Consider the following 27,916-nt stretch of genomic DNA (forward strand, 5'->3'; position numbering starts at 1 on the left):
ATAAAGATTTTAAACAAGATGACTACAAAAGGATAACCATCGGATTTGTAACTGGACCTATATTAGCAACACTGGATGTTTTAAATTCCTAGAGTAAAGCTTTCAAAATCCGTAAGGAAAAACCATACTACCAATTTATAGTTCTACATCTAAACTTCCAATCAGGAACAAAGGCAAGTCATTTTTCAGATACTGAAGAAATTAAGACTGTTCATCACGTGTCCTTACTAAAACAACTATTCATGATTACATTCCAGTAATATCAAAAAAGGAATTTTAAAAAGACACGGGATTCAACCAACAGACCTAATCCAGGAGTACAATGTAAGCCCAGGATGACAGCTGTACAGGAGAACTAGACAGCAAGCTGCCCAAATAAGAAAAGGAAGGTTGAGAGCTCCAGAAAGCCTACCTTCAAGAAAAGCTGAATGGTTACATCTAAGAACACATTATAATATTAAATTTAAAAAATAATTTCCATAAGCTCTCCTCACCCAAGCAGGACTTTATTACATTTCTCCTTAAAGGAGCACAGGTTTAGCAACACAAGCTCTTCTATAGCTCCACATTACTTGGTTTTACAGTGACTAATATTTGTATCAGGATACATATTACAAAGGTCATCAGTACTCAATTTCTACAATCTTCCTATATAAGCACAGAAAAGCTTAGAAAAGTTATAATAGAAAAGCTATAAATCTTGACAATGCAACAGAAAATGAAGGTTAGAAGCAGACAAAGGGTGGAGGTAGGAGAAACAAAGGGAAGTGAACTGGGAACTGAAAAGATGTTGTCTAAAACTGATCAGTCAAGAAACAGAAGTTTAACTATTATGAAAAGTAATAATTAGGGGCGCCTGGGTGACTCAGTCGGTTAAGTGTCTGACTTCGGCTCAGGTCATGATCTCATAGTTTGTGAGTTCAAGCCCTACATAGGGTTCTGTGCTGACAGCTCAGAGCCTGGAGCCTGCTTCGGATTCTGTGTCTCCTCTCTTTGCCCCTCCCCGACTTGTGCTCTGTCTCTCAAAAATAAATAAATGTAAAAAAAATAAAATAAAATAAAAAGTAAAATTAACACGAGAATTAGAAACAAAAAAGAGTTTTTGCTCAAAACTGGGGAGGGGGTGGGATTTACGACTTGGGCCTCTCGGGCTCTGTCCCCTTCGCTCCCCCACAAGCATTTCACTCCTCTGCCTTGGGTCTGTAATCTCTGCCACTTAACCCCCTCTTCTGTCTCAGACTTACATGTAGGCAGTAGGTCTGAGCTCTTTCCCTTCCTGGGTTGCTGAGAGACACCTTTCTTCAGAAAACCTTTGGGATTTGGATTTCCCCAAGAACATGGAGGATGGAATACCCATTCTTGGATCTTATCTTTCCCCCTGACCCAGAACTTCCCACAAAAATGTCTCCAAAAAACAAAAAACACCTTCCTGAGATGTAAAGCTTCTGTCCCACCCACTAACTGCCAATTCTCCCAGACTGAAGAGGGGTGAATAACTGGGCATATGTGAGGGAGCATTTCTGTGTCAGAGATGTATGGAGTCAGGAGATAGCCACCTTCATACACTGATGTGTGCAAAGAGGAATAAAACAGATCTCCTTTTAAAAAAAAAATGTAATTGGTAGAAGAAAATACAGATAGCCAACAGACACATGGAAAGATCCTCAACATCACTCATCATCAAGAAATGCAAATCAAAACTACAACGAGATATCACCTCACACCTGCCAGAATGGCTGAAATCAATGACACAAGAAACAGGTGTTAGTAAGGATGTGGCAAAAGGGGAATGGACCTCCCTGCACTGTTGCTGGGAATGCAAACTGGTGCAACCACTCTGGGAAACAGTATGGAGGATCCTCAAAAAGTTAAAAATAGAACTACCCTATGATCCAGCAATCGCATCACTAGATTTTTACCCAAAGAATATGAAATACCAATTCAAAGGGATATAAGCACCCCATTGTTTACAGCAATATTATTATCTACAATAACAAATTACAAAAAAGCCCAAGTATCCATCAATACAGGAATGGTTAAAGATGTGGCTGGCCACACACACACACACACACACACAAGAATATTACTTAGCCATAAAAAATGAAATCTTGTCATTTGCAATGACACCGATGGAGCTACAGAGTATTATGCTAAGTGAAATATGTCAGAGAGAGACCAATACAATTTTACTCATGTGGAATTTAAGAAACAAATGACCAAACTGGAGGGGGGGGGAGGTGACTAGAGACCAGGGCAAACCAAACCAAACCAAAAATAAAAACCCCAAACACGGTTAAAAGCAGTTACATCAGGAATGGAACCTTGGAACCTACTGGGAAAGAAAGGAAGGGCTTTTACTTTCCCTTAGGAGTTTTTCTGTACTGTCTACACAGTATTGCTTTCATTTGGGGGAAAAAAAAAATGAGGAACGGAGCAAAGAATAAAAACTATTATTAAAACCAGGGTAGCTCAGTCAGTTAAGAGTCTGACTCTGGATTTCAGCTCACGTCATGATCTCACGGTTCATGAGGTCAAACCCCACATCAGGCTCCATGCTGACGACATGGAGCCTGCTTGGGATTCTTTCCCTTCCCCTCTCTCTACCTCTCCCAAGCTCAAGCTCGCACGCTCGCACGCTCTCTCAAAATAAATAAATAAATTTTAAAAAATTATTATTAAAACCACCTTCCAGGTTAAAGAAAAAGTGAAATAACTTGGCCACGGTCATACAGTCAAGAGCTACGCATCCCAAAGCTAATACCAAAAAGGAAGGGAGGGAGGGAGAGAGAAAGAGAGAGAGCAAGAGAAAGAAAAGAAAACAACAACTGTCTGGCAACATTATCAAGAACTGCTTTTATTGACCTGCATGAATAATCAAATGGAGCACTCTGAGTGGCTATGTTAGGCTTATACTGTTCTCTGCAAAGTCACAAAAATTCTTGTGTCAAACCACTCTTCCAATAAAGTCTAGGAAAAAAGTCACATTACCAGAGGATTCAAAGTAAACATTCATAAAGAATAGTTTGGACTATGATACCAAATGATTCCACACATCACTTTTATTTCCACTGTGCAATTTCTTAAACTCAACAAATAATGCTGGGCAATTAGATATCCACATGCAAAAGAAGTTTGAATCCTACCTCACCCCATAAACAAAAATGAACTCAAAATGGATCAACAACCTAAATGTAAAAACTAAAACTATAAATACAAACTCTTACATGAAAACAAACATAAATCTTTATGATATTGGATCAGGCAATGTTTTCTTATCAAAATTAAAAGCAAGAAAAGAAAAAAGTGATAAATTAAACTTTGTCAAAATGTAAAAACTATTGTATTTCAAAGTACATTATGCAGAAAGTTAAATGACAGTCCATAAAAAGGACTAAAATACTTGCAAACCATGTATCTGATAAAAAAAAAAAAAAAAAAAAAAAAAAAAACATGTATCTCGACTATATAAAGAAGTTGAACTTGGGGCACCTGGGTGGCTTGGTCGGTTAAGCAGCCGACTTCGGCTCAGGTCATGATCTCACAGTCCGTGAGTTTGAGCCCCGCGTCGGGCTCTGTGCTGACAGCTCAGAGCCTGGAGCCTGTTTCAGATTCTGTGTCTCCCTCTCTGCCCCTCCCCTGTTCATGCTCTGTCTCTCTGTCTCAAAAATAAATAAACGTTTAAAAAAAAAATTTTTTTAAAAGAAGTTGAACTTAAAAAACAAAAACCCTATTTATAAGTGGGCAAAAGGTTTGGGGCACCTGGGTGGCTCAGTCAGTTGGATGTCCGACTTCGGCTCAGGTCATGCTCTCGCGGTCTATGAGTTCCAGCCCCGCGTGGGGCTCTGTGCTGACAGCTCAGAGCTTGGAGCCTGCTTCAAATTCTGTGTCTCCCTCTCTCTCTCTCTGCCCCTCCCCGCTTGTGCTCTGTCTCTGTCTCTCTCTCTCAAAAATAAATAAACATTAAAAAACAATAATAAATAAAATAAAAAAATAAAAATGGGCAAAAGGTTTGAATAGACATTTCTCCAAAGAAAACATGCAAATGGCCAATAAGCACATGAAAAGATGCTCAACATCTTAGTCACCAGGGAAAAGCAAATCAAAATCACAACAAGAGCCCACTTTACACCTGTGTGGGTGAGGATATGGAGAAATCAGAACTCATAATTACTAGCAGGAATGTAAAATGACGTAGCAAAAGTTTGGCAGTTCCTCAAACACTTAAACCGAGTCACCACATGTACCCAAAAAGGCCCCTCCTATGTAATATGTAACTACCCAAAATAACTGAAAATATATGTCCATACAAAACTTATACACATGTTCATACTAGCCATGTTCATACTAGCCAAAGAGTGGACATCACCCAAATGTACATAAATTCATGAATGAATAAACAAAATGTGGTATATTCCATACAATGGACTATTACTCACCCATAAAAAAGGAATGAAGCACTGATACATGCTACCACATGAACCTTGAAAAGGTTATGTTAAATGAAAGAAGGCAGACACAAAAAGCCATGTGTATGAATCTATTTCTATGAAATGTCTAAAACAGACAAATCCATAGAGACAGAAAGACTACCGGAATCTGAGGGCTGGGCAAAAGAAGGAACAGGAAGTGACTGCTAACGAGTATGGGGTTTCTTTTGGGGTGATAAAAATGTTCTGGAATTATGGTGGTGATGCTTGCACAACTTTGTGAATAGACCAAAACTACTTTAAGAGGCTTAGTTTTAGGGGTGCCTGGGTGGCTCAGTCAGTTAAGCATCCAACTCTTGATTTCAGTTCAGGTCATGATCTCACAATTTGTGAGTTCAAGCTCCATGCCGGGCTCTGTGCTGATGGCCCCCTCCCCTTTCTCTCTCAAAAATAAACATTTTTTTTTAAAGGCTGAACTTTATGGCATGTGAATTATATCTCAATATACATATTGTATAGGTATTGTATATGTACATTATATGTATGTTGTATACATATACAATATGTATATTGAGATAGAATTCTCAATTTATCTCAGCCCCAAATTTCTCTCAAAAATAAACATTTTTTTAAAGGCTGAATTTTATAGTATGTCAATTATATCTCAATAAGAAAATTTAAAAATAAAACTAGCTAAGATGCAATCCAGAAAAACAAAGGCAAAATGCCGAGAAAAGAGAAACATTTGGACAGTATTATACTTAGAAAAGTGCCAGCTTTATCAGAAAAGATATTCATGTTTACTAGAGGGAGGGGACGGACCTAAGGACCAAACCAAGGCAAAAATATCTACTATAGCTAAGAGTATCTTGGCTTACTATTAAAAATTATCTATGTAAGTTAAATATTGAGGTGAGAATTTGCTTTCATAGGCAAGATCTCAAGTGAAGTCATCTTTGAAATTTTAGTTGTGTTCAATGATGGCTTTGAATCATACGGTAGATTCTGTTACATCTGTCATATATATTAGTCTATTTTCTTGCCCATTAGTTGGGGGGTATTATGAAAGATGAAGAACTCTAACCTCAAATCCCCGATTCACTTCTGATGCTCCCTCTACATCCCCAGAGCATCTGAAGCTACCAGAATGGCAAGTCTTCCTAGGTGTAAAGAACCAAACAAATCCTCAAGCTTTCTAGGTAGAAAATCGCTGTTCTAGAAGTACTTAAGACTCAGCATAAACGATCTTCTGCATCTGGTTTACCAGTATCTGTCAAGAAAGTTATGATCACTCACTTTCACTTGCCCAAATACACACCAAGACTTTGCACACACACTCACTCTCGTTCTGACACACACAGAGATAATAAACTCAATGCACAAAAAGGATGAGGATGAGGAATACAGGAAAAAGAGACTTAAAAAAAAAAATTACTGCAATAGATCCCCCCTCCATCCCCACACTCGGGTGGTGAGAAGTAAGGAGAGTGGACTAACGAGGTTAAAGTAGCAGGAACCTTTTTTTTTTTTTTTTTTAATGTTTATGTATTTGCTTACTTACTTATTTAGAGAGAGACTGTGTGCACTTGAGCAGGGGAGGGGTAGACAGAGAGGGAGACAGAATCCCAAGCAGGCTCTCTGCTGCCAGCATGAGCCCGATACAGGGCTCAAACCCACGATCCGTGAGATCATGACCTGAGCCAAAACCAAGAGTTGCACACTTAGAAAGCCACCCAGGTACCCCTAGCAGGAACCTTTTTAAGAAAGACTGCCAAAAGACTGCACCCGCAGCCCACAGTATACAATTACGCAACGGGAAGAGAAAGACAAGGATTACAAAAAAAGCCACTCTGGTTGAAAGAATGAGGGACTTCAGGACCCCCACTTTTCTGCCTCTGTGCTTAGCTCTGCTACAGACTATTGTGGGGGGGAAAAGAAGGTGGCAAAAAGAGAGGCCCAGGCCATCAGATCTTATGAGCTTGTCCCAGGTTTTTTCATAACTAGCTAACTAGTAAATTCACAAACTTCTACCAACATAAATGCTATAAATGGGCAACCAGTGGATTGAATAATTTCTTCTCTAGCACCTTGAAAGTTTCAAATACATGACACATTATAATCATCCTTGACTACTCAGCCCACAATCTCCATACTGAGAACTTGCTCTTTCCTTTCCCCCAATCCATCAAGATAATCTCATGAGTCAGGTCTGCGTAATAGGACTCTAACCTTCTGGCCATAGATGATTAGAACACAGGTGGATGCTCACCTAAGCTCAGCCAGTCAGACCCTCTCTCTCAGAAGAACTAGAAGAAAGGTGTGCTGGTATTCTATTAAAATGAAAGCAGCAAAGCACAGGACTGCCATATTCTGCTATGACCGGACAAGAACTCCGGTATTGGCTTACACAGCAGTCTCAAAAACTAAGATCCTCTGGCAGCCTCTTAAGGTTCCACAGACGTTGCCTCATCAAATATCCCGCACCCCACCCCAAGCTTACAAAGCAAAGGCACAGGAGTCACTAAAGAACAGTGAGGATGACCTTTCCCAGCATTCCTGACCTCCAGTACAGGAGAGGGCAGCAGAGCCAGAGTGACCTGCTCTGGTTATACATGCCCGTAGGGAGTAGCCCTGAATGATGATGGCTAAAGATAATGGAAATCCCTTCAGCAGCAGAATTAGCAGCCAAATATGTGACATCCAGGTCGGCTATTTTTTCTACTGCCAAGTTAACCAACAAACTAATGCTGGCTATTTTTCCTGGTCCTTTAATTTACTTGACTATCTCTCTGATCCTCAGAATACATTCTGAAGCAGAGACCATTTAGAATGCCCTACATGTTTCTTCCCCTTTTCCTTTCTATTAGATTTTCAGTCAGCTGTCCTATTTCCCCTCCAGTATTATATGTCACACAAGAAGGGCATTGGCTACTTATCATTCAGTTTAGCTCACAGATTGCAGGATGATGGCTAGCAGCACCAGGTGGACCTGCAGGAAACTGCACACAAGATAGACTCTAAAGCCACACATCTGAGGTTAAAAACCTCAGGTCTTCCAGCTCAAGCTGTGTCAGGTTATTCAATCTGTCTCAATTTCTTCTGACAATTTCTTCTAACAATTCTGTTACAACTGTCCTGAGAATTAAACAAGTATATGAAGTGCCTAGACCACAGCCAGGCATGTAATAGCCACTATATGACAATGGATACCTGCCATTATCATTATCATCATCACTGTTTGAAATGGGGGGCAGGGCACAGAGAGGGACAGTGCACCTTTAAATGTAGAGGGTGCTGCTGAGCAACTAAGGCAAAGACTGGGACTGATGACTCCTCCAGCATCTATCTGCACACCTTCCCCTCCTCTGAAAACTCTCCCCAGTCAGTCTCTGTTGGGCACCTGATGTGAACTGTGCAAGAGGGGCCATCTTCCATCAAGTATAGGGAGAAGCAAAGACAGCTGGTTTACAGAAAGAGATGATGCAGCTGACCCACAAAACAAATTGTGGAGGGGAAGATGAGGGAGGGGGAAGAAGGAGAGGGCCAAAGGGGGAAAGGAGGTGGGGGAAGAGAAAAGGAAGAAGGGAAAGGTAGACCCAAAGAGAAAAAAAGCTTGCTTGGTTGCCAACCACTTTGCAGTTCCACTTAGAACCTCAGCACTGACTGCCCTTTGTGCCCTCTACCGGTAAATAAATCCTCCCCTTTTTATTAAGATTGACCAACAACATTTATAAAAGTCTAACACAAGTCTTGGAAAGATTTTCATCAACAAAAACCTTAGAAGAGGATAAGCTGTATGCATATACTACTACGCAAAAATTAAGAGGATACTGCAGGTTAAAAAAAAAAAAGCCTCAATTTCAGTTTTCTCAACCAATCCTAAACCTAACGTATTAATTTACATAGCTGAGGCTCAGGCCTGGCTGTTTCAAAAGCTCCACAGGTGTTAAAAGCTCCACAGCTGGGGCTCTGGACACAAAAACCCTTATACTTACAAGTACAAACACCCCTTAACCTACTGTTAAGGTTCTCTGCATAAACTAACATGGGGCATAAAATGCATTAATGCACTTTTCACTAGGAATTAAGCAATTCTTTTTGAAACAAAAGACGGGAAAATGGCAGGTATTTTGCAAACTATAACACACTCTCCCTTTAGATCGGAATCACCAATCCGTTCTTTTGCTGATGTCCACTGTATCAGCCAGGGAAGCAGCCAACATCCTTCTCCGACTCCATCTCTCGTCGAAAAAACAATAAACATACAAAACTGAATCTTTTATCGGATTCCTCTTCCTTTCTATTCCAAAAAAGTAACCCTGATATCCTACCTCTGTGACGCAAAAAGATTGCAGTTAATTTCAAGTTCACATTCATCTCTACTTTGACTTTTTTTTTTAATCAGGGTTTTCGTCCTTAAGTAATCCATTTACGTCGCCAATAATTCAGGGATCCGTAAAACATAAATTCTGTTCTTTTACCACAGTTTTGTTTCAGTGGAAGACTCTGAAGGTTAGCAGCCCGGAGAAAGCTATCTTTTCCGTTCCATCCCCAGCACACCCATTTTCAAACCTCTACTATACAAAGATATCAACAATAAAGTTGTGACCTTGTTTTAAGGCTACGAAGAAAGAAATGTTTTCCCTCAAGAGCAAAACGAGTTCACAAACCTCCTGACAACACGGCCTTTGCGGGTGTTCTACCACCGCACTAAGAAAATATTCAAGGCTTAAGGTCGATTATTATTAAAAGCAATGCTCCCCCAAAGACCACGCTTCTCTCCAAGAGGAAGCACTGGTAGGTGGAAGGGGCCTTTCTCGTGACAGATCTCACTAAACAGTAGCATCAGCCACAAGAGAGGATTCCTAAACGCAACTTCACGTTTCAGAAAACAGTCTCCCACCAAGTGAGTAACGTGGAGACTTCTGAATCGCCACGCACACGTACACCCCGTAAAGGTGGAAAAGCAAATCCCGCTTCCCACCTCAGCCCTCAAACGAGGCAGGAGGGTCCCCAACGAGCCCCTCCCGACGGCGGCCCCCGCCCCGCGCCAGGTGTGCGGACCCCCGGCCGGACCCACCGACCGCTGGCCGGGGCCCAGGGTCCGCCGCCCCCGCGCGGCCCGGGCGTCCTCGGCCGCCTCGCTCCCCTCCCCTCCCCCGCCCGCGCCCGCGCCCGCTCGGACTCGGGCCGGGCTAGCGGCTCCGCCAACCGGTCCCCGCGAAACAAGGAGGTGGCGGCCGGCGACGCTGCGGCTTCCCCGCCTCCCCTCCCCTCCCCCGCGGCCTCCGCTCTCCACTCCCGCGCCCCCGCTTACCCTCAACTCCTCGAAATCCGCCATTTTACACCACCCGCGGGCGCCGCTGCCGCCACAGCACCCCCTCCCGCTGCCGCCAACGACGCCGCCGCCACCACGGCCGCCGCCGCCGCCTCCAGCACCATCCTGCACTGGGCGCCGCTGAAGACGCCGCGGCCGCTGCCGCCGCCGCCGCTGCCGCCGCCGCCGGGCCTGTCACGTGACCGGCGCGGGAGCTCCGCCCCCGGGGCGCGCGGGCCCCGCCCTCCGGCGCCCCCACCCCCACCCCCCCCCCCACCCCCGGGCCCACCACCTTCCGCCCACGTCTTCCGCCGGGCTCCCGTCGCGCGGCGTTCGCGGCGCGTCAGCTCCCGCCCTCTCCCGCGGCCTACCCGCCTCCCGCACGCCTTCCATCGCCCGGGCCTGCGGCCGTGCACCCCTCGGCCCCGCACGGCGCCTCCCTCCCCTGGAAGCGCGGTGGCGACTGAGCGTTACCGGCCGGCCCGCGGGAGCGCCTGGCCCGGGGGAGCGGCGGAGAGGAAGAAGAGGTGAACGGGACTCCTGACTCCTGGCGGCAACATTTCGGGAAAATTCTAACGGTGCCCTTCCACACGGTGGCTGTAGCTGGAGGAAGCAGCCGCAGATAAAACCATCCCCCATTGTAGTAGCGGAACAATCAAAATATGGGTGTCGGGTAAGCCATTGTTCCGATCTAATGGTGCAGGATGGGTGAGATCTCTTTGGATTGGTAATATCCTCAAAGTACTAACCTGGCTGATTTCCTTCAGACTTTCAAGGGCGACTGAATGTCATGGACTGCAGAGTTGAGAGGGCCGGGCGGTGGGACTGGGAGACGTGAAATAAGAGAGCGAAATAAGAGCGCTCAGAAGAACCCTGGTTTTTAAAAAGTCGAGGGGTCAGGGAAATCAGATAGCTAGGAAAGAATGAAATGCCAAGGGCAGAATAGATGGAAGGAAGCTTGATGGCAGCCCTGACGTGCTGATAAAGGATGAGAGAAGATGCTGAGTCAAGCTGTTGAGAAAACTCACCGGACCAAGTACAGGGTTCAAATTTCTTTGAAGAAGTGGATGAAACCCACCCACGACAGAATATTAAAACGCTTATTATAATTTGCAAGGCCCTGTTAATCCGGTTCCTGCCTAGTGCTTCTTCCCATTCCTTCTTGGATGTTTAATGAATAAAAGAAAGAGTGAACAGTATCTAGAGTGGGTTCTAACGCTGGCTCTCTACCATGAACTTTAGGGTCTTAGCGTGGCGTATCCTCGATCTTCGCTGATTCTCCTTAGGCCTTGGTTTATACCTCAGTGGAGTTTAACATTGTTCAACAGGCTTTAAGTGAAGGCCACTGTGAACTGGGAGCTTTGAGGGAATAACAAAGATGAACAGAATATAATACAATCCTTCCATCAAGAAGCTTACAGCACATAAGAGGGACCACCATACACACAAAATTAAGAGAAGCACGGCCTCACTGAGGCTTGTTTTGTAGTATTCATTGTAGGGTTAGGCAGGTTTGACTGCAAAGAATTCTAAGTGCTGCCCCTGACAGGCCTAATAATAACTAATGTCTTCCTTGCCACGTGATTACGTCAGAACTGAACCTGTAAATCCACTACTACAGGGCATTTTCAGGCTTTGCCAATGAGATCAAGAGTGGGCCCATTTATGCAGTGATGAGAGATGAGACTTTCTAGCTTGTGGAGTGTTCTAACTATTTTGCTACGATGAGGGGCCAGCCCAACTCATGGAGAAGAATCACCTTAACAATATCAGAATTAACTTTGACCTCTGTACTTGTCAACTTGCATAAGCCAATACCCTTCCATAACTGTTTCAGATAGTTTTAGATGGGTTTGCTATTAGCATCTGAAATACAATGCTACTTTGTCTCCCTAGACCAGATTACTAACTTGGCATCTTTTCTAAACTATACTCTGAATACTCATTCCAATACTTGTTTTAAGAAGGCCTGAGTGCTAGAGGGTAGAGAATACACCTGTCTCTTTACTGTCACAAACAGTTTAGCTCTGGTCTAAATTTGTGTATCCTACTCATGAGAAAGAAAGCCCTGCACTTAGTTGAATCTAACTTCCTTATAATGTGGCATGAAATGTCCTTGGAGCAGAGTTGGGAGGAGGAAGGTGTGGTAACCTTACCACCACTTGAGGCCACATACCAAAGTACCACTTCTGGCCACACACAGAACTATTACCCCAGGGGGGAATTACATTAAATGCAATTTTCTCCTTATTACCTTTTGCTTAAGGTTTTATTTTTTGGTAATCTCTGCACCCAATGTGGGGCTCAAACTTGCCACCCTGAGATCAAAAGTCACACACGTCACTAACTAAGCCAGCCAGGTGCCCCCCCCCTCATATTTTCAATGATAGAGTGTGTCAACAGTTTATATGAATTGATGTTCAAGGCAATTACCTGATTGATCCACCCCCTTAATCTAGCTCAAATTTTAAAACCTCAGGATTGTAATTAAAGTGGCCTAAGGTTACATGAAGTCAAAAGTCTCAGGAGTGGCTTTTTCACTTATTAGCTGTGTAATGTTAGCAAAGTCACAACCTCATTTTCTAATCTATAAAACAGGAATGATTATTCCTGAACTCAGGATGGTGAAGGAGTAAATGAGTTAAGATACATGACTTTATGAACTTACAAAGCAATAGATGATAATTTTTTTATATCTAAACAGCTGATAAACACATACCAAAATAAAATTATTAAGAGACTCTCATATACCCATGTAATATATACCAGTGTCTTTAGAAAAGACTTAACGAGGTTGGACCATGCAGTGAAGTTTTTAGTTCAGTTCCAAGCACCTGTCTTGTTAATCCTTTTCCTTCCTATCTCTAAACCCATCAACCCTCCCTGATCTCAACATCTCTCTTTTCCACTGATTTCTTCCTCCGTATAATCATGATTTTCAAGCCTCCTATATTTCCAAGCCACCTTTCTTCCTTTGCCAAGCATACATCTGTTTTAATCACATTTCTTCACTCCTTAACACTTTTCTGATAGTGTTTGATCTTGACCGTTATTGAAACTAATACGAAAGAAACTGAACAATGAATTTATCTTTTAACTTCATATCCCCAACTTTTTATTCTGAAATTTTTATTTTATTTTTTAATGTTTTATTTTTGAGAGAGAGACAGAGCATGAGCTGGGGAGGGGCAGAGAGAGAGAGAGGGAGACACAGAATCCGAAGCAGGCTCCAGGCTCTGAGCTGTCAGCACAGAGCCCAATGCGGGGCTTGAACTCATTTACTGCAAGATCATGACCTGAGCCCAAGTGGGAAACTTCACCAACTGAGCCACCCAGGCACCCCTCAAATTTTTAAACACCAGGAAAAGTTGAAAGCATAATACAATGAACACCTGTATATATCCCAACTAGATTCAATAATTATTAATATTTGAAAAATAATTTTTACTAAGGCATAATTTACATATAATGAAATCCTCATATTTTAAGTAAATTCTTCAATTAGTTTTGAAAAACGCTTATCAAGATACAAAACATTTCCATCAGCCCCGAAAGTTCCAAGTTACTTCTTGCCCCTTCCCAGTCAAAGCTCCCACAAGAAGCAACCAATGATCTGATTTCTAATACTATAGAGGGAACTAAAAAATGAAGCAACATTCTCTACTTATTTTTAAGTGCTATAATAATTTTGATGCCAAAACTAGACAAAAATTAGTTTTTCCATCTAACTTATAAATAGCTCTTACCTTTGTAATGCAAGGATGGTTTCACACAGCATATATAATAAACAACTTGGTCATTTGATCCAACTCACCACCTGAAAACCAACATAAAAATCTGGGTTTAGAAAAGCAGAACCACATGCCCAATACTGTATAAGGAATTATCCAGCCAAAATATTAGAAGGAAGTATTCCAGGCAGTGAAACCAAACATTTGTCCTGAAGGCATTTAATGATCCAAAAGTAAAATCTATAAAGTAACTATGACTTTTGCAGGATTGCTGAGCAAGGGAGAAATAAGTCTAAATGTAGTGCCACAGAAGATGGAAAGTCTAATAAACACCCCACATATTTAATACAAGACCCTATAGGGTAAAGATGAACCAGGAGTCAATCAGCACTTCCACAGATTGCAATCAGGTTTAACAATAATAAAATCTCAAGTTTTGTATATTGAATAAACAGGGCCTAGAGTGGCAAGCTATAGGCACTGGGCAGAAACAAACTGAAGTTCTCTCCAGATGAAGATATCATCACCCCAAACCTCAAATTACCCGACACAGATAATTTTCCAAATAACATGACCAACATGTAGTCAGAAGACTGAAATAAAAAGCATGCTTGCACTAAAAAATAAAAGGTTTAAAAAAAATAACCTAGCAGAAACTCTATTCCAGAATTGAGAGGTTTAAGAACTCAATGCATAGGTTTAGTAGTATATTGCACACAGTTTAGGAGAAAATAACCAGAACATATGTCAGAAGGAAGTACAGAGAAAACAAAAGAAAAAAAAAAATGGAAAATGCCTAGGAAAATATTGAAGACATCTCATGGAGACATGAGATGATGTTGAAAAGGTCCAAAAGATGTTTAATTGGAGTCCTCAAAGAACAAGAAAGTCAGAATCAGGCAGAAGTAATATGTGAGGAGAAAGAAAACCTGAGACTTTCCAGACTGATGAAAAACACTAGGTGAAAGGGTAACAAAACCCTTTCCCATCCTGCATGAGAACTTGACCTTCAGTTAACTTTCCAACTTTGCTCACTGGAAACTGATAGAGTGTTATGATTTAAAAAATGGCCTCTGGAGGCACCTGGATGGCTCAATTCATTAAGTGTCCCACTCTTTTTTTTTTTTTTTAAGTTTATTTATTTATTCTGAGAGACAGAGGCAGTGTGAGCAGGGGAGCAGCAGAGAGAGGGAGAGAGAGAAGCCAAAGCAGTCTCCTTGCTGCCAGTGCAGAGCCCCACTCAGAGCTCAAACCCACAGAACCTTGAGATCATGACCTGAGCCAAAACCAAGAGTCAGAGGCTTAACCGACTGAGCCACCCAGGCACCCCCGAGTGTCCCACTTTGATTTTGGCTCAGGTCATGATCTCAGTTTGTGAGCTCGAGCGCAGTATTGTGCTGGGCACTGACAGCAAGGGGCCTGCTTGGGATTCTCTCCCTCCTTCTCTCTCTGACCCTCCCCCGCCCCCTACTCTCATGTGCTCTCTCTCAAAATAAATAAACATTTAAAAAATTAAAAACGACTGCTGACCAGTAAACTGCCTCTAGATCAGGAGGAACTGACTATAAATGAACTGAATACCTTATAGGGAGGCCATACTTGGGATTTCCCAAGGGAGTTTAATTCACCAATAAAACATAATTTTAAATTTGTGTGCAACTGATGGCATGACTTCCATGTATCACATAGAACCACAATGAGAAATAGAATAAATCCACAAGTACAGTGAAGCATTTTACCATACCTACCTTAGTAATTGATCCAAAAAGGCAAAGAAAAAAATCATTAAAGATCTAGATTTTTGTTAGAACATGATTAACAAACTCAACCAAGTGACTTTAATGTGCAGAAAATGTGTTATTTCAAGCACTTAAGGAACATCTGCAAAAATTAAACATACACTGACCATGAAGCAAGTCTCAACAATTTAAAAAATTGTAATAAACCACATAAAATTTACCATCTTAAACCATTTTAAGTGTACGGCTTACTGCCATTAAGAATAGTCATACTGTTGTGGTGCCTGAGTGGCTCAGTTGGTTAAGCATCCAATTTCAGCTTAGGTCATGATTTCACCGTTTGTGAGTTCGATCCCCGCATCAGGTTCTGTGCTGACAGCTCAGAGCCTGGAGCCTGTTGCAGAATCTGTGTGTCTCCCTCTCTCTGCCCTTCCCCCCCACTCACAGTGTCTCTTTCAAAAATAAACATTAAAATAAAATTTTTTAATAAAAAAATAAAGAATAGCCCCTGTTGCATAACCATCGCCACCATCCATCTGCAGAACTCTTTATCTTTCCAAACCAAAACTCATCTAAAAATAACTCCCCATTTTCCTCTGCCCCTGGCCACCACGATACTGCTTTCCCCATGAATTTGGCTGCTCCTGGTACTTCATGTAAGTGGAATTATAGGGCCTTTGTGTCTGTGACTGGCTCATTTTCCTCAGCGTAATGTCTTCAGAGTTCAACGATGTTGTAGCATAGGACACAATTCTCTTCCTTTTTAAAGCTGAATAATATTCCACTGTATGTATATACAATATTTTGTTCGTATGTCAACACAGGTTGTGTCTTAGTCTGGGCTACCAAAACAAAATCTCACACACCGGGTAGCTTGAACAACTACCCCCCGCACATACACAGTTCTGGAGGCTGGGAAGTTCAAGATCAAGGTGCCAGCAGATTTGGTGTCTGATGAGGGCCTGCTTCCTAGTTTACAGATAGCTGCCTTCTTGCTGTATTCTTACACAGTAGAAAGAGCTGTGGTCTCTTCATCTTCTCATAAGGGCATTAATCCCATCTTAGAGCTTTCACTCTCGTGACCTCAGCTAAACCCAGTTACCTCCTAAAGGCCCCATCTCCAACTACCATCAAATTGGGAATTAGGGCTTTAACACAGATGGGTTTGGGGTCAGGGGGGTGGGGTGGGGGGTGGGGGACACAGACATTCCATTCATAGAAAGTTGCTTCCACCTTTTGGCTATTGTGAATAATGCTGCTATGAACATGGGTATAGAAATATCTTTGAGACCCTGCTTTCAGTTCTTTTCAGGATATACCCAGAAGTGGAATTGCTGAGTCATATGGTAATTCTGTTTTTACATTTTGAGGAACTGCCATTCCGTGTTCAACAGTGGCTGCACCATTTTACATTTTCACCAGCAGTGCACAAGGGTTCAAATGTTCCACATCGACATCAACACTTGTTATTTTCTGTTTTTTTTTTTAATAGTAGCCATCTTAATAGGAGCAAGCTGATATCTTATGGTTTTGATTTGCATTTCCCTAATGATTACTAATGTAAGTACTTTTTCATGTGCTTATGGGCCACATGTATATCTTCTTTGAAGAAATGTCTACTCAAAACCGTTACCACTTTTTAAAATCAGGTTGTTTGGGTTTTTTTGTTGTTGATTTTCACTAAATTTAAAAGGATTGGAATCATACAGATTATGACCTATGCACAATTAAGCTAAAACTCAGTAAGAGATAACTAGAAAATCGCCACATTTTTGGAAATGAAGAAATACCCTTCTAAATAGCCTATGAGTCAAAGGAAATATCACTATGAAAAATTTTAAACTATTTACCTGAATGGTAATGAAAATACTACATATCAAAATCTCCGATCACCAAAACTAAAAGGCAACCAATGGAATGGGAGAGAATATTTGCAAATGACCTATCAGATAAAGGGTTAGTCTCTAAAATCTATAAAGAACTTATCAAACTCTGGGGCGCCTGGTTGGCGCAGTCGGTTAAGCGTCCGACTTCAGCCAGGTCACGATCTCATGGTCCGTGAGTTCGAGCCCCGCGTCAGGCTCTGGGCTGATGGCTCAGAGCCTGGAGCCTGTTTCCGATTCTGTGTCTCCCTCTCTCTCTGCCCCTCCCCCATTCATGCTCTGTCTCTCTCTGTCCCAAAAATAAATAAATGTTGAAAAAAATTAAAAAAAAAAAAAGAACTTATCAAACTCAACAACCCCCCCAAAAAAAATTCATTGAAGAAATGGGCAAAAGACATGAATAGACACTTTCCAAAGAAGACATCCAGATAGCAAACAGACACATGAAAAAATGCTCAACATCACTCATCATCAGGGAAATACAAATCAAAACCACAATGAGATACCTCCTCACACCAGTCAGAATGGCTAAAATTAACAACTCAGGCAACCGATGTTGGCGAGGATGCAGAGAAAGAGGAACACTTTTGCACTGCTGGTGGGAATGCAAACTGGTGCAGCCACTCTGGAAAACAGTATGGAGGCTCCTTAGAAAGTTAAAAACAGAACTACCCTACGACCCAGCAACTGCACTGCTAGGTATTTATCCAAAGGATACAGGTGTGCCGTTTCGAAGGGGCCATGTTCCCCAATGTTTATAGCGGTGCTATTGACAACAGCCAAAGTATGGAAAGAGCCCAAATGTCCATCAATAGATGAATGCATAAAGAAGATGTGGTATATATACACAATGGAGTATTCTCGGCAATCAAAAAGAATGAAATCTTGCCATTTGCAACAACATGGATGGAACTAGATGGTATTATGCTATGCGAAATAAGTCAGTCAGAGAAAGACAAATATCAGATGACTTCACTCATGTGGAACTTAATATACAAAACAGATGAACATAAGGGAAGGGAAGCAAAAAGAATATAAAAACAGAGAGGGGGGCAAAACATAAGAGACTCTGAAATACAGAGAACAAACAGGGTTGCTTGGGTCGTGGGAGGGGGGAGGGGCTAAATGGGTAAGGGGCATTAAGGAAGACACTTGGTGGGATGAGCACTGGGTGTTATACGTGGGGGATGAATCACTGGAATCTACTCCTGAAATCATTATAGCACTATATGCTAACTAACTTGGATGTAAATTAAAAAAAAAAAAAAAGATCCCTGAGTTGTACCTATAACTACAGTTATAGAGAAATTTAACCTTAAATTTACAGTTAGGGATAAAAAGCTGGTGGTCAGTTGACCTGAACAACTTTAAATAAGAGAACAGAAAAATATCCAAGGAAAGTAAGAAGAAAGACATACTAAACATAAGAAGAAACTAATGAAGGGGAAAACTAATATATAATTTATACACAATGCTTGACATGTGCTCAGAAATTACCAGACATGCCAGAAAACAGGATCAAATGACTAAAAACCAACATGGAGATTTGTGAGGAGATGCTACAAGTCTGTTTCTCAGTTGCTTCTGTATCACAGAGACTGTCATGAGACAGTTTTTTATCATCTCCCCAATTCTGATGAGATACGGTAAGTTATGATCATAGTATGCACCCTTGATATGATATCATGAGAATGGCAATTTACCTCTGTGGTCTTCCTCTCAAAAACCTATAACCCCAGTTTAGTTAAGAGAAAAACATCAGGGGCTCCTGGGTGGCTCAGTCGATTAAGCGTCCAACTTCGGCTCAGGTCATGATCTCATGGTTCATGGGTTTGGAGCCCCACCTCGGGCTCTGTGCTGACAGCTCAGAGACTGGAGCCTGCTTTGGATTCTGTATCTCCCTCTCTGCCCCTCCCCTGCTCACACTCTGTCACTCTCTGTCTCTCAAAAATGAATAAACATTAAAAATTTTTCAAAAAAAAAAAAAAGAAAAACATCAGACAAATCTCACTTATGAGATATTCTCCAAAGTACCTGATCAATACTCCTTAAAAGTTTCAAGGTCATCAAAAAACAAGGAAAGTCAGAAACAATCACAGCCAAGATGAACCTAAGGTGATATAACAACTAAATATAATGTGGCTGAAATCCTGCTACAGAAGGACATTAGGCAAGAACTAAGGTAATCTGTATAAAGTATGAATTTTAGTTAATAATAATGTACTATTATTTATTAATTGTGACATATATACCACATTAATATGAGGTGTTAATAATAAGGGAACTGGGTATATGTGAATTTTCTATACTATAAGCACAGCTAGAATGTAAAGCCTATTTTGTTGATCATAAAATGATAAACCATATTGTAATGATAAAATGTTTATCATTCAAAATTGTATTTTCCAATGAAAGAAAATAAAATGGCTATTAGACTTTTATTTTTGTTATTTTATTTTGGGGGGCATTAGATTTTTTTAATGTTTATTAATTTATTGTGAGAGAGAGAGGTGGGTGTGTGCAGGTGAGGGAGGGCAGAGAGAGAGAGAGAGAGGGAGAGAGAGAATCCCAAACAGGCTCCACACTATGAGCTCAGAGCCCGATGTGGAGCTTGAACTCACGAATCCGTGAGATCATGACCTGAGCCAAAATCAAGAGTCAGATGCTTAACCCACTGAGCCATCCAAGCACCCTGGTGGGTATTAGATTTTTTTTTTTTTGAGAGAAAGGGCACAAGTGAGCGAGGGGCAGAGAGAGAGAGAGAGAGAGAGAATCCCATGAGGCACAGAAAGAGAGAGAGAGAGAGAGAGAGAGAGAGAGAGAGAAGCGGGGCTCTATACATTACTCAGTGCTCATCGCAAGTGTACTCTATATTTTGTAAATATTTATTTTTGAGAGAAAGAGGGAGGGATGGAGAGAGAGAGAGAAAGTGCTCACAAGTGGGGGGTATGGGGCAGAAAGAGAGATGTTTACACAGAAATCTGAAGTAGGCTGCAGGCTCTGAGCAAGCTGTCAGCCCAGAGCCCCACGAGGGGCTTAAACTTACAAACAGTGAGAGCATGACCTGAGCCAAAGTCAGATGCGTAACTGACTGAGCCACCCAGGCGCCCAGCAAGCATACTCTTTAATCTCCATCACCTATTTCGCCTGCTCATGGCCACCTCTCTTCTGGTAACCATCAGTTTCTTCTCTATAGTTAAGAGTCTGTTTCTTGGTTTGCCTCTTTTTTTCCCCCTTTGCTCATTTGTTTTGTTTCTTAAATTCCACATATGGTATTTGTCTTTCTCTGACTTATTTCACTTAGCATTATACTTTCTAGCTCTGTCCATTGTTTTGCAAATGGCAGGATTTCATTTTTTAATGGCTGAGTAATATTCCTGTGTGTGTGTGTGTGTGTGTGTGTGTGTGTGTGTGTATACATCACATTGTCTTTTTTTAAAATATTTATTTATTTTGAGAGAGAGAGAGAGAGTGAGCACAAGTGGGGGAGGGCCAGAGAGACAGGGAGACAGAGAATCCGAAACAGGCTCCATGCTGGATCCCATGAACCTCAAGATCACAACCTGAGCCAAAATCAAGAATGGGATGTTCAGCCGAGGCCACCCAGGTGGCCTATACCACATCATCTTTACCTATTATTCATGTATTGATGGACACAGGTTGCTTCCATAATTTGGCTATTGTAAATAAAGCTGCAATAAACACAGGACTGCGCATATCCCTTCAAATTAGTGTTTTTGTGTTCTTTAGGTATATACCCAGTAACATGATTACTGGATCACAGGTCTATTTTTAATTTTCAGGGGAACTCCATTCTGTGTTCTACAGTGGCTGCACCAGTTTGCTAACAATTTCAACCTTTAAATAATGGTAAAAGTGTAAAATTTATTTTCAGATGTATCTATAAGAATTTGAAGACATTGTCATTAAAATGTCTTGATCAGGAAGTATAGACATTTCAAGCACTAAATATGCTTATGGAAGTTCTCTCAAGCTTTTCATTAAACTTTTGAAATTTTTTTTTAAGTTTTATAGAAGTTTAATATTTCACAGTTTCCATAGCACTTTACTATTCCATTTTTTCCTAATTATATGAAAAAAGTAATGAGCTTGTTTTTTGTTTGTTTGTTTGTTTGTTTGTTTTTTACCAAGGCCCATAAGAGGTGTTCTAAATCCCCTCCAAATTATCAACATGCCACAGAAGTTTTATCATTTTCTTTGTGTGCTGTGACCTGAAAAAGGCTAGGAAGCACCCACCTAGAGAATCTCTTACACCCGCACAGGCACAGTAGGAGATATGTACAAGAGTGTTTCTTTCTTTTTCTTAATGTGTATTTTTATTTTTGAGAGAGAGAGACAGAGCATAAGTGGAGGAGGGGCAGAGATGGAGGGAGACAGAATCCGAAGCAGGCTCAGGCTCAGGCTCAGGCTCAGGCTCTGAGCTGTCAGCACAGAGCCCAATGAGGGGCTCGAATTCATAAACTGTGAGATCATGACCTGAGCCAAAGTCGAACACTTAACTGACTGAGCCACCCAGGCACCCCATGTACAAGTGTGTTGTAATAAGCACTGTTTGTAATAATGAAATCCTGAAAACAACTTATCTCCATCAAGAAGAGAGTGGATATATACATTGTGCTACATTCCTGAAAAAGAATGCTATGTGTATAGTATAAGAAGAAAAATGAATAATCCAGAGTTACATATAATAAATGGACAAATTTCAAAAACTATGAAATGAAAAAATCAAGGTGGGAAAAGTTATATATCCTTTCTACAAATTTTCCCAAATTTGAAACAATGGTATATATTTATGGATATACACATATGTGATAGAAGTTCAGAAACAAACATGTGAATGATGAATACCAAAACCAGGACAGTTGGGGCCTCTGAGAAAGGAATGGGATCTGTGGAGGCATTCTGGGAGATTGTACTGTATATATAAAGTTTTTTGTTAAAAAAAAAAAGGCATGAGAGCTTGGTTGCTCGGTTGGTTAAGTGTCCGACTCCAGATTTCAGCTCAGGTCATGATCTCATAGTTTGAGAGATCAAGCCCCACCTTGGGCTTTATGCTAACAGCTCAGAGCCTACTTGGGAATCTCTCTCTCCCTTTCTTTCTGCCCCTCTACCCACTCAAAAATAAGTAAATAAATTGTAAAAAAACACAAAAAACAAAGGACCTGAAGCAAATATGGCACAGTGTTAAGATATGACAGACCCGGAAGGTGGATATACCAATCTACTTTTCTCTATTTTTGTGTGCTTGAAACATTTCATACCAAAACAAAACGGATCCTAAATCTGATCATTCTTTACTAATTCCCTGTTCCTGAATGACCACGGTAGCCTCCCGTCTCATTTCCTTGCTTTCTGTCTTGTTCCACGATTATTCTCCACATGCTAGCCAGAATGATATTTTATAAATATATATCTGATCTACCATCTCCCTATGCAAAACCTTTCAGTGGGTTTAATCACTCTAAAAATAAAAATTCAACTCCATACCGCAGTCCACAGGCCCTTGCTTTATCTCCGACATTTAGCTCTTAAGATCTTATTCTTCCTCCACTATCATTATTTATCCCCTCAAATGGTTTTATTTTTCTTTTGGAACTTCTCACTACCTCAAATTATATTAATTCATGGTTTATGGATATAGTTATTCCTAGAGTCCTCAGCTTCCACTAGAATATAAGTTCCATGAAAGTGGGGACCTTGCTCTCTGCCATATCTTTGGTGCTGAGAATATTTTTGACTCGTTAAGTATGACATGTTTTTTGGATGAACAAATAAATGAGAGATTTCTTTTTCATTCAAAAAGGAGAGGAATGACACTTTAGTGTTGTGTTTTGTTTTGTTTTGTTTTGTTTTGTTTTGTTTTGTTTTGCTTAAAGGTGTAATCTAGGGTGCCTGGATGGCTCAGTTGGTTAAGCATCCGACTCGGCTCAGGACATGATCTCACGGTTGGTGGGTTCAAGCCCCACGTCAGGCTCTGTGCTGACAGCTCAGAGCCTGGAGCCTGCTTCAGATTCTGTGTCTCCTTCTCTCTTTGCCCCTCCCTCACTTATGCTCTGTCTCTCAAAAATAAATAAATGTTAAAAAAAATTTTTTTTAAAGATATAATCAGGGGCGCCTGGGTGGCGCAGTCGGTTAAGCGTCCGACTTCAGCCAGGTCACGATCTCGCGGTCCGTGAGTTCGAGCCCCGCGTCAGGCTCTGGGCTGATGGCTCGGAGCCTGGAGCCTGTTTCCGATTCTGTGTCTCCCTCTCTCTCTGCCCCTCCCCCGTTCATGCTCTGTCTCTCTCTGTCCCCAAAATAAATAAACGTTGAAAAAAAAATAAATTAAAAAAAATAAATAAAGATATAATCAAACACATAGAAGGGGAAAATTACAGGGTACTCTGTCAACAATAACAATAGCTAAGGCTCAGTAAGCACGCATTATGTACCGGGCATTTCCAGACACGAGGACCACATACTTTTGGGGTGCTCATCGGCCTCCCTCCCTTCTCGTAGGCCCTGAGAACCTATCTGTGACATGAAATCTTCCTCCCTAGTCACAGCTAATTGGATCTGGATCAAACGCTGGGTGAGAAAAGCTCATCTGTTAGCCAGGAGGAAGCAATCAGATTCTTTTTCTTGAAAATTTGTGCTGAGAGACGCACAGGCTAAAGAAGTTTGAAGATGAGTCACGTTAATGGCAGGACAGTTTTGAATGATGGGAACAGCTGTTGAGGTCCCTGAAGCTGCACTGGTATCTGCCCTTTCTGGACTTGTTGGTCAATATTTTCTTGGCTTAAAGACATAGTTACCCCTCTGTCCTTCCCATGAAATCCAGTCCCTTCATTTTTAAAATGAATGTGGGTAAGCCTCTTTGTTTTGTTGATGACTCATCCTAAAAGCAGAAAAGTAAACAACCTCTTGATCAAAGAAACTTGACTAAGACAGTCTTTCCCAGGCATGGTCTCATTTAATTCTTACAATACCATGAGAGGGTATTACTATTCCCATCTTACAGATGAGGAGACAGCACTTGGGCAGGTCCAATACTGTTCCCAGTATCACAGAGCAGGAAAGGTTGCCATTCTGGACTCTGACTCTGGAGAGGAGCGCTGAGCCCCTACCTGTGGCTGTAGGAAGGGCAGAGGGAGGGGCTGTTGTGGAGATGAAGTTAGGAAAACAGAGCAAACATTTTAATACTATTGGGGGTAAATTAGAAAATGAGCCTGATCTCCGTGATGGGGCAAAACCCAGATTTCATTCTGTTTTTGGATAAGATCCAGAAAATGTTTTATTCTTGCATTTCAACAATCTTTGGCAGAGGGAGATTTCTATCGACACGGAATGTCTGTACGATTAAAACATTTTCTCTTCCCATTGACGGAGTTGACAGTTTTGAAAGAATGGCAGGATTTTTTTTAGCAACGTAAAATGTGGAGTTTTAACGACATATATTCAGAGGTGACTTATGGTTGACTGTCACAGCGTTTGCAGTTAGGCAGGTATATTTCTGGTCATTCTTGAAAACTCCCCCTCATTCTTGCACGTCTAGAGAAGTCCCGTGGAGGGCGGTTTGACACAAGTGAAGTTGTGAGTACAGAAATCCAAGTGTTCATTGGGGGAGAGGCTAGGGGAGAGAAATCGGTAGGGATTGATGGATTAAGGTATGATTTGAAGAGAGTAAACAATAAATCAAAGTTTATGATTGAAAAACATTCAGAATTCACTTCATATAACATCCTTGCTGTGTGAGAGAGAGGAATAACTTGTTTTCTCCAACTGAAGTTGGACTGTGTTTTGAATACTTTATTTTTTTAATGTTTACTTATTTTTGAGAGCGGGGGGCAGAGAGAGAGGGAGACACAGAATCCAAAGCAGGCTCCAGACTTTGAGCTGTCAGCACAGAGCCCTACGAGGGGCTCGAACTCATGACCCATGAGATCATGACCTGAGCCAAAGGCGGAAGCTTAACCAACTGAGCCACCCAGGCGCCCCATGTTTTGAATACTTGAGAAAATAATATGCCCTGTGAAACAAGTGGTAAAGCTTGAGCTCTGTCTCATATACATCAAATGACACAATGTGTGCATCAGACACAATTTTGTTACTTTGGTAAGCATTTAAACTGTTAAAAAAATTTTTTTAAGTGTTTTATTTATTTTTGAGACAGAGAGAGACAGAGCATGAGCAGGGGGGGCGGGCAGAGAGAGAGGGAGACATAGACCGAAGCAGGCCCCAGGCTCTGAGCGGTCAGCACAAAGCCCGACCCGGGGCTCGAACCCATGGACCGTGAGATCATGACCTGAACCGAGATCAGACGCTTAACCGACTGAGCCACCCAGGCACCCCAGTATTTAAACTGTTTAAAACACAAGCATAAGAAATATTAATGTGATGTATAAAAGGAGGGAAAATAAGTTTTTCTTGTTTCCCCCAATATTTTATTTTTAAAAGAGAAAGAGAGCGGGGATAGAGGATCCGAAACTGGCTCCACACTGACAGCAGAGAGCCCGTTGTGGGGCTTGAACTCACAAACCGTGAGATCGTGACCTGAGCTGAAGTCCGATGCTTCACCTACTGAGCCACCCAGCCGCCCCAAAAATAAGTTTTTCTAAGAAAAAGGAGAATTTTTCTTTTTCACTGTAGGTATTAACAGGTTAGGAAGCTAATTGACACCTTAAAAAACTTGGTTCTGAGAGCCTGGAACCGACCATTCGCTCACCTCACACCGTCACAGTCCCTGGAGTTACCATTGCACCAGAAAGGAAGAGGACGCTGGGCCACACTCACTTCCCGTTGAGTTGTCTAACGGTGTGTCGGTCAAAGTCCTACATGATGCTGAAGGCCACAACACGAGAGACAAACACTGTTGAGGTGTATTGTGGGAAACTCAGAGGCAGAGGACAATGGGAACTGCCAGATGTCCAATATCACAGTCCCCTACGGAGATGACAAATGGCATAGCTGGAGGCATACACCCGGGATAGCAAGATTGTTCTGATCTTGCCTGACACTCCCAAAAGTGTGCCCATGTTAAAGAGAATGGAAAAGAAAACCAGGCCCAAGGGTCAGCAGTGGAAGAGGTTCATGTGGCCCCGAGAGGAGGAGGGCATGGGATGGGACATGGAAACATCTTCCAGAAGTGAAGATAAAATGACCTGTTGAACAGAGGGGGTGGGGGAAATAGCTGGAGGGGATTAAGGGTACACTTACCTTGATGAGCACGAGTAATGTGTAGGACTGTTGAGTCACTACATTGTACGCCTGAAAATAACAGAACACTCTATGTTAACTACACGGGAATAAAACTTTTTAAAAAAGAAAAAAAAAATCTGTTGAACAGAATTTTGCTCTTATTTTTTTCTTTTAATTTATCTGGGTTGGGGAGGGAAGGTGTGCATGCCTATGTGTACATTCTAGGTTCTAATCTAGGGATGAGTTTACTCCCCAGGGGACATTTGGCATTTGGAAAGGCGTGGAGACATTTTTCGTTGTCACAATTTTGGGAAACGCTACTGGTGACTAGTGGAGAGAGGCCAGGGGTGCTACTAAACATCCTAGTCTGCACAGGTCAGTCCCCCACAACAATGATCTTTCCCCAAATGTCAATAGGGGCAAGTTTGAGAAATGCCGCCCTAGTGCAACAAATCTAGCTAGCAGAGAACTTCAGTGAGAAAAGTTGAGTTCTTTCCTTTTTTTTCTTTTAAGTAAATTCTATGCCCAACGTGGGGCTTGAATTCACATCCCTAGGATCAAGATTTGCATGTTCTACCAGCTGAGCCAGCCAAGGCGCCCCTGAGTTCCTTACTCAAAGGGAAAACTTAGGTGTTTGCTTTTTCTTTTTAAGTGGTGGGTTTTTTTTTTTAAGATGTTTATTTTTTGAGAGAGAAAGGCAGAGAGAGAGAGGAGAGAGAGAGAAAAGCCCAAGCAGGCTCTGCTCTGTCAGCATAGAGCCTGATGCGGGGCTCGATCTCACAAACCATGAGACTGTCACCTGAGCTGAAACCAAGAGTCGACACTTAACTGGCTGAGCCACCCAGGCTCCCCTAAAGTGGTGGCTTTAATGAAAACTAATTTTAAGACATGGTGAGATGAGACTGGGGAGGGACATACATGTCAAGATGAAGAGTTTGGATGATCTGGGACACCACTCTGGGCATAATTCTGTGGTCAGGTGATGTCTAAAGACCTCATCTGAGAATCTCCCCTCTCAGTCCTTACAGTCCCTGCCCCATTATTCTTCATCTACACTACTTCCATAACCTCCCTTCTGACCTCTCAGCTCTTGGCGGTCATCTTTTCAATGTCACCTTAAATTTCTGAAGAGTATTTTCACTGCATATAGAATTCTAAGTTCATGGTATTTTTTTTTTCCTTTCAGCACTTTAGAGACGTATTTCTCTAGTCGTCTAGATTCCCAGGTTGTTTCCATGTCTTGGCTATTGGAAATAATGCTGCAATGAACTTGAGGGTACAGATATCTCTTCAAGAGGGTGACTGCATTTCTTTTGGATATGTATCCAGAAGTGCAATTGCAAGATCAAATGGTAGGTCTGTTTTTAACTTTTAAAGGAATCTCCAGGCTGTTTTCCATAGTGGCTGTGCCATTTTATACTGCTACCAGCAGGGCACAAGGGTTCCCTCTTCATATCCTTGCCAGCATTTGTTATCTCCTGGCTTTTTAATAATAGTCATTCTTACAGTCAGGTGTAAGGTGATATCTCATTGTCCTTACGATTTGCATTTCCCTGATGATTAGAGATGTCGAGCATGTTTTCATGTACTCGTTGTTCCTTTGTAGCTCTTCCATTTTTTA

At 41.8% G+C, this 27,916-nt stretch overlaps 1 protein-coding gene across 6 annotated transcripts in view; it reads right to left on the reverse strand.

Annotated features, from left to right (window-relative positions):
* The window catches only part of PIAS2 (protein inhibitor of activated STAT 2), a 101,733-nt gene extending 88,222 nt beyond the window's left edge, over positions 1–13,511 (reverse strand). For 3 of the 6 annotated variants that reach the window (XM_043558742.1, XM_043558741.1, XM_043558745.1), the window contains exon 1: positions 9,745–9,944. In XM_043558742.1, coding sequence (XP_043414677.1) covers positions 9,745–9,768 — 24 coding nt within the window. In that variant the 5' untranslated portion in view covers positions 9,769–9,944. Of the gene's footprint in view, positions 1–9,744; positions 9,965–13,490 lie in introns of those variants that run through there. The other 3 variants (XM_043558739.1, XM_043558735.1, XM_043558734.1) reach the window with 3 other exon arrangements.
* Between the last annotated feature and the right edge of the window lie 14,405 nt (positions 13,512–27,916).

Source organism: Prionailurus bengalensis, chromosome D3, assembly GCF_016509475.1.
Source record: "Prionailurus bengalensis isolate Pbe53 chromosome D3, Fcat_Pben_1.1_paternal_pri, whole genome shotgun sequence".
Taxonomy (NCBI): Eukaryota; Metazoa; Chordata; class Mammalia; order Carnivora; family Felidae; genus Prionailurus; species Prionailurus bengalensis.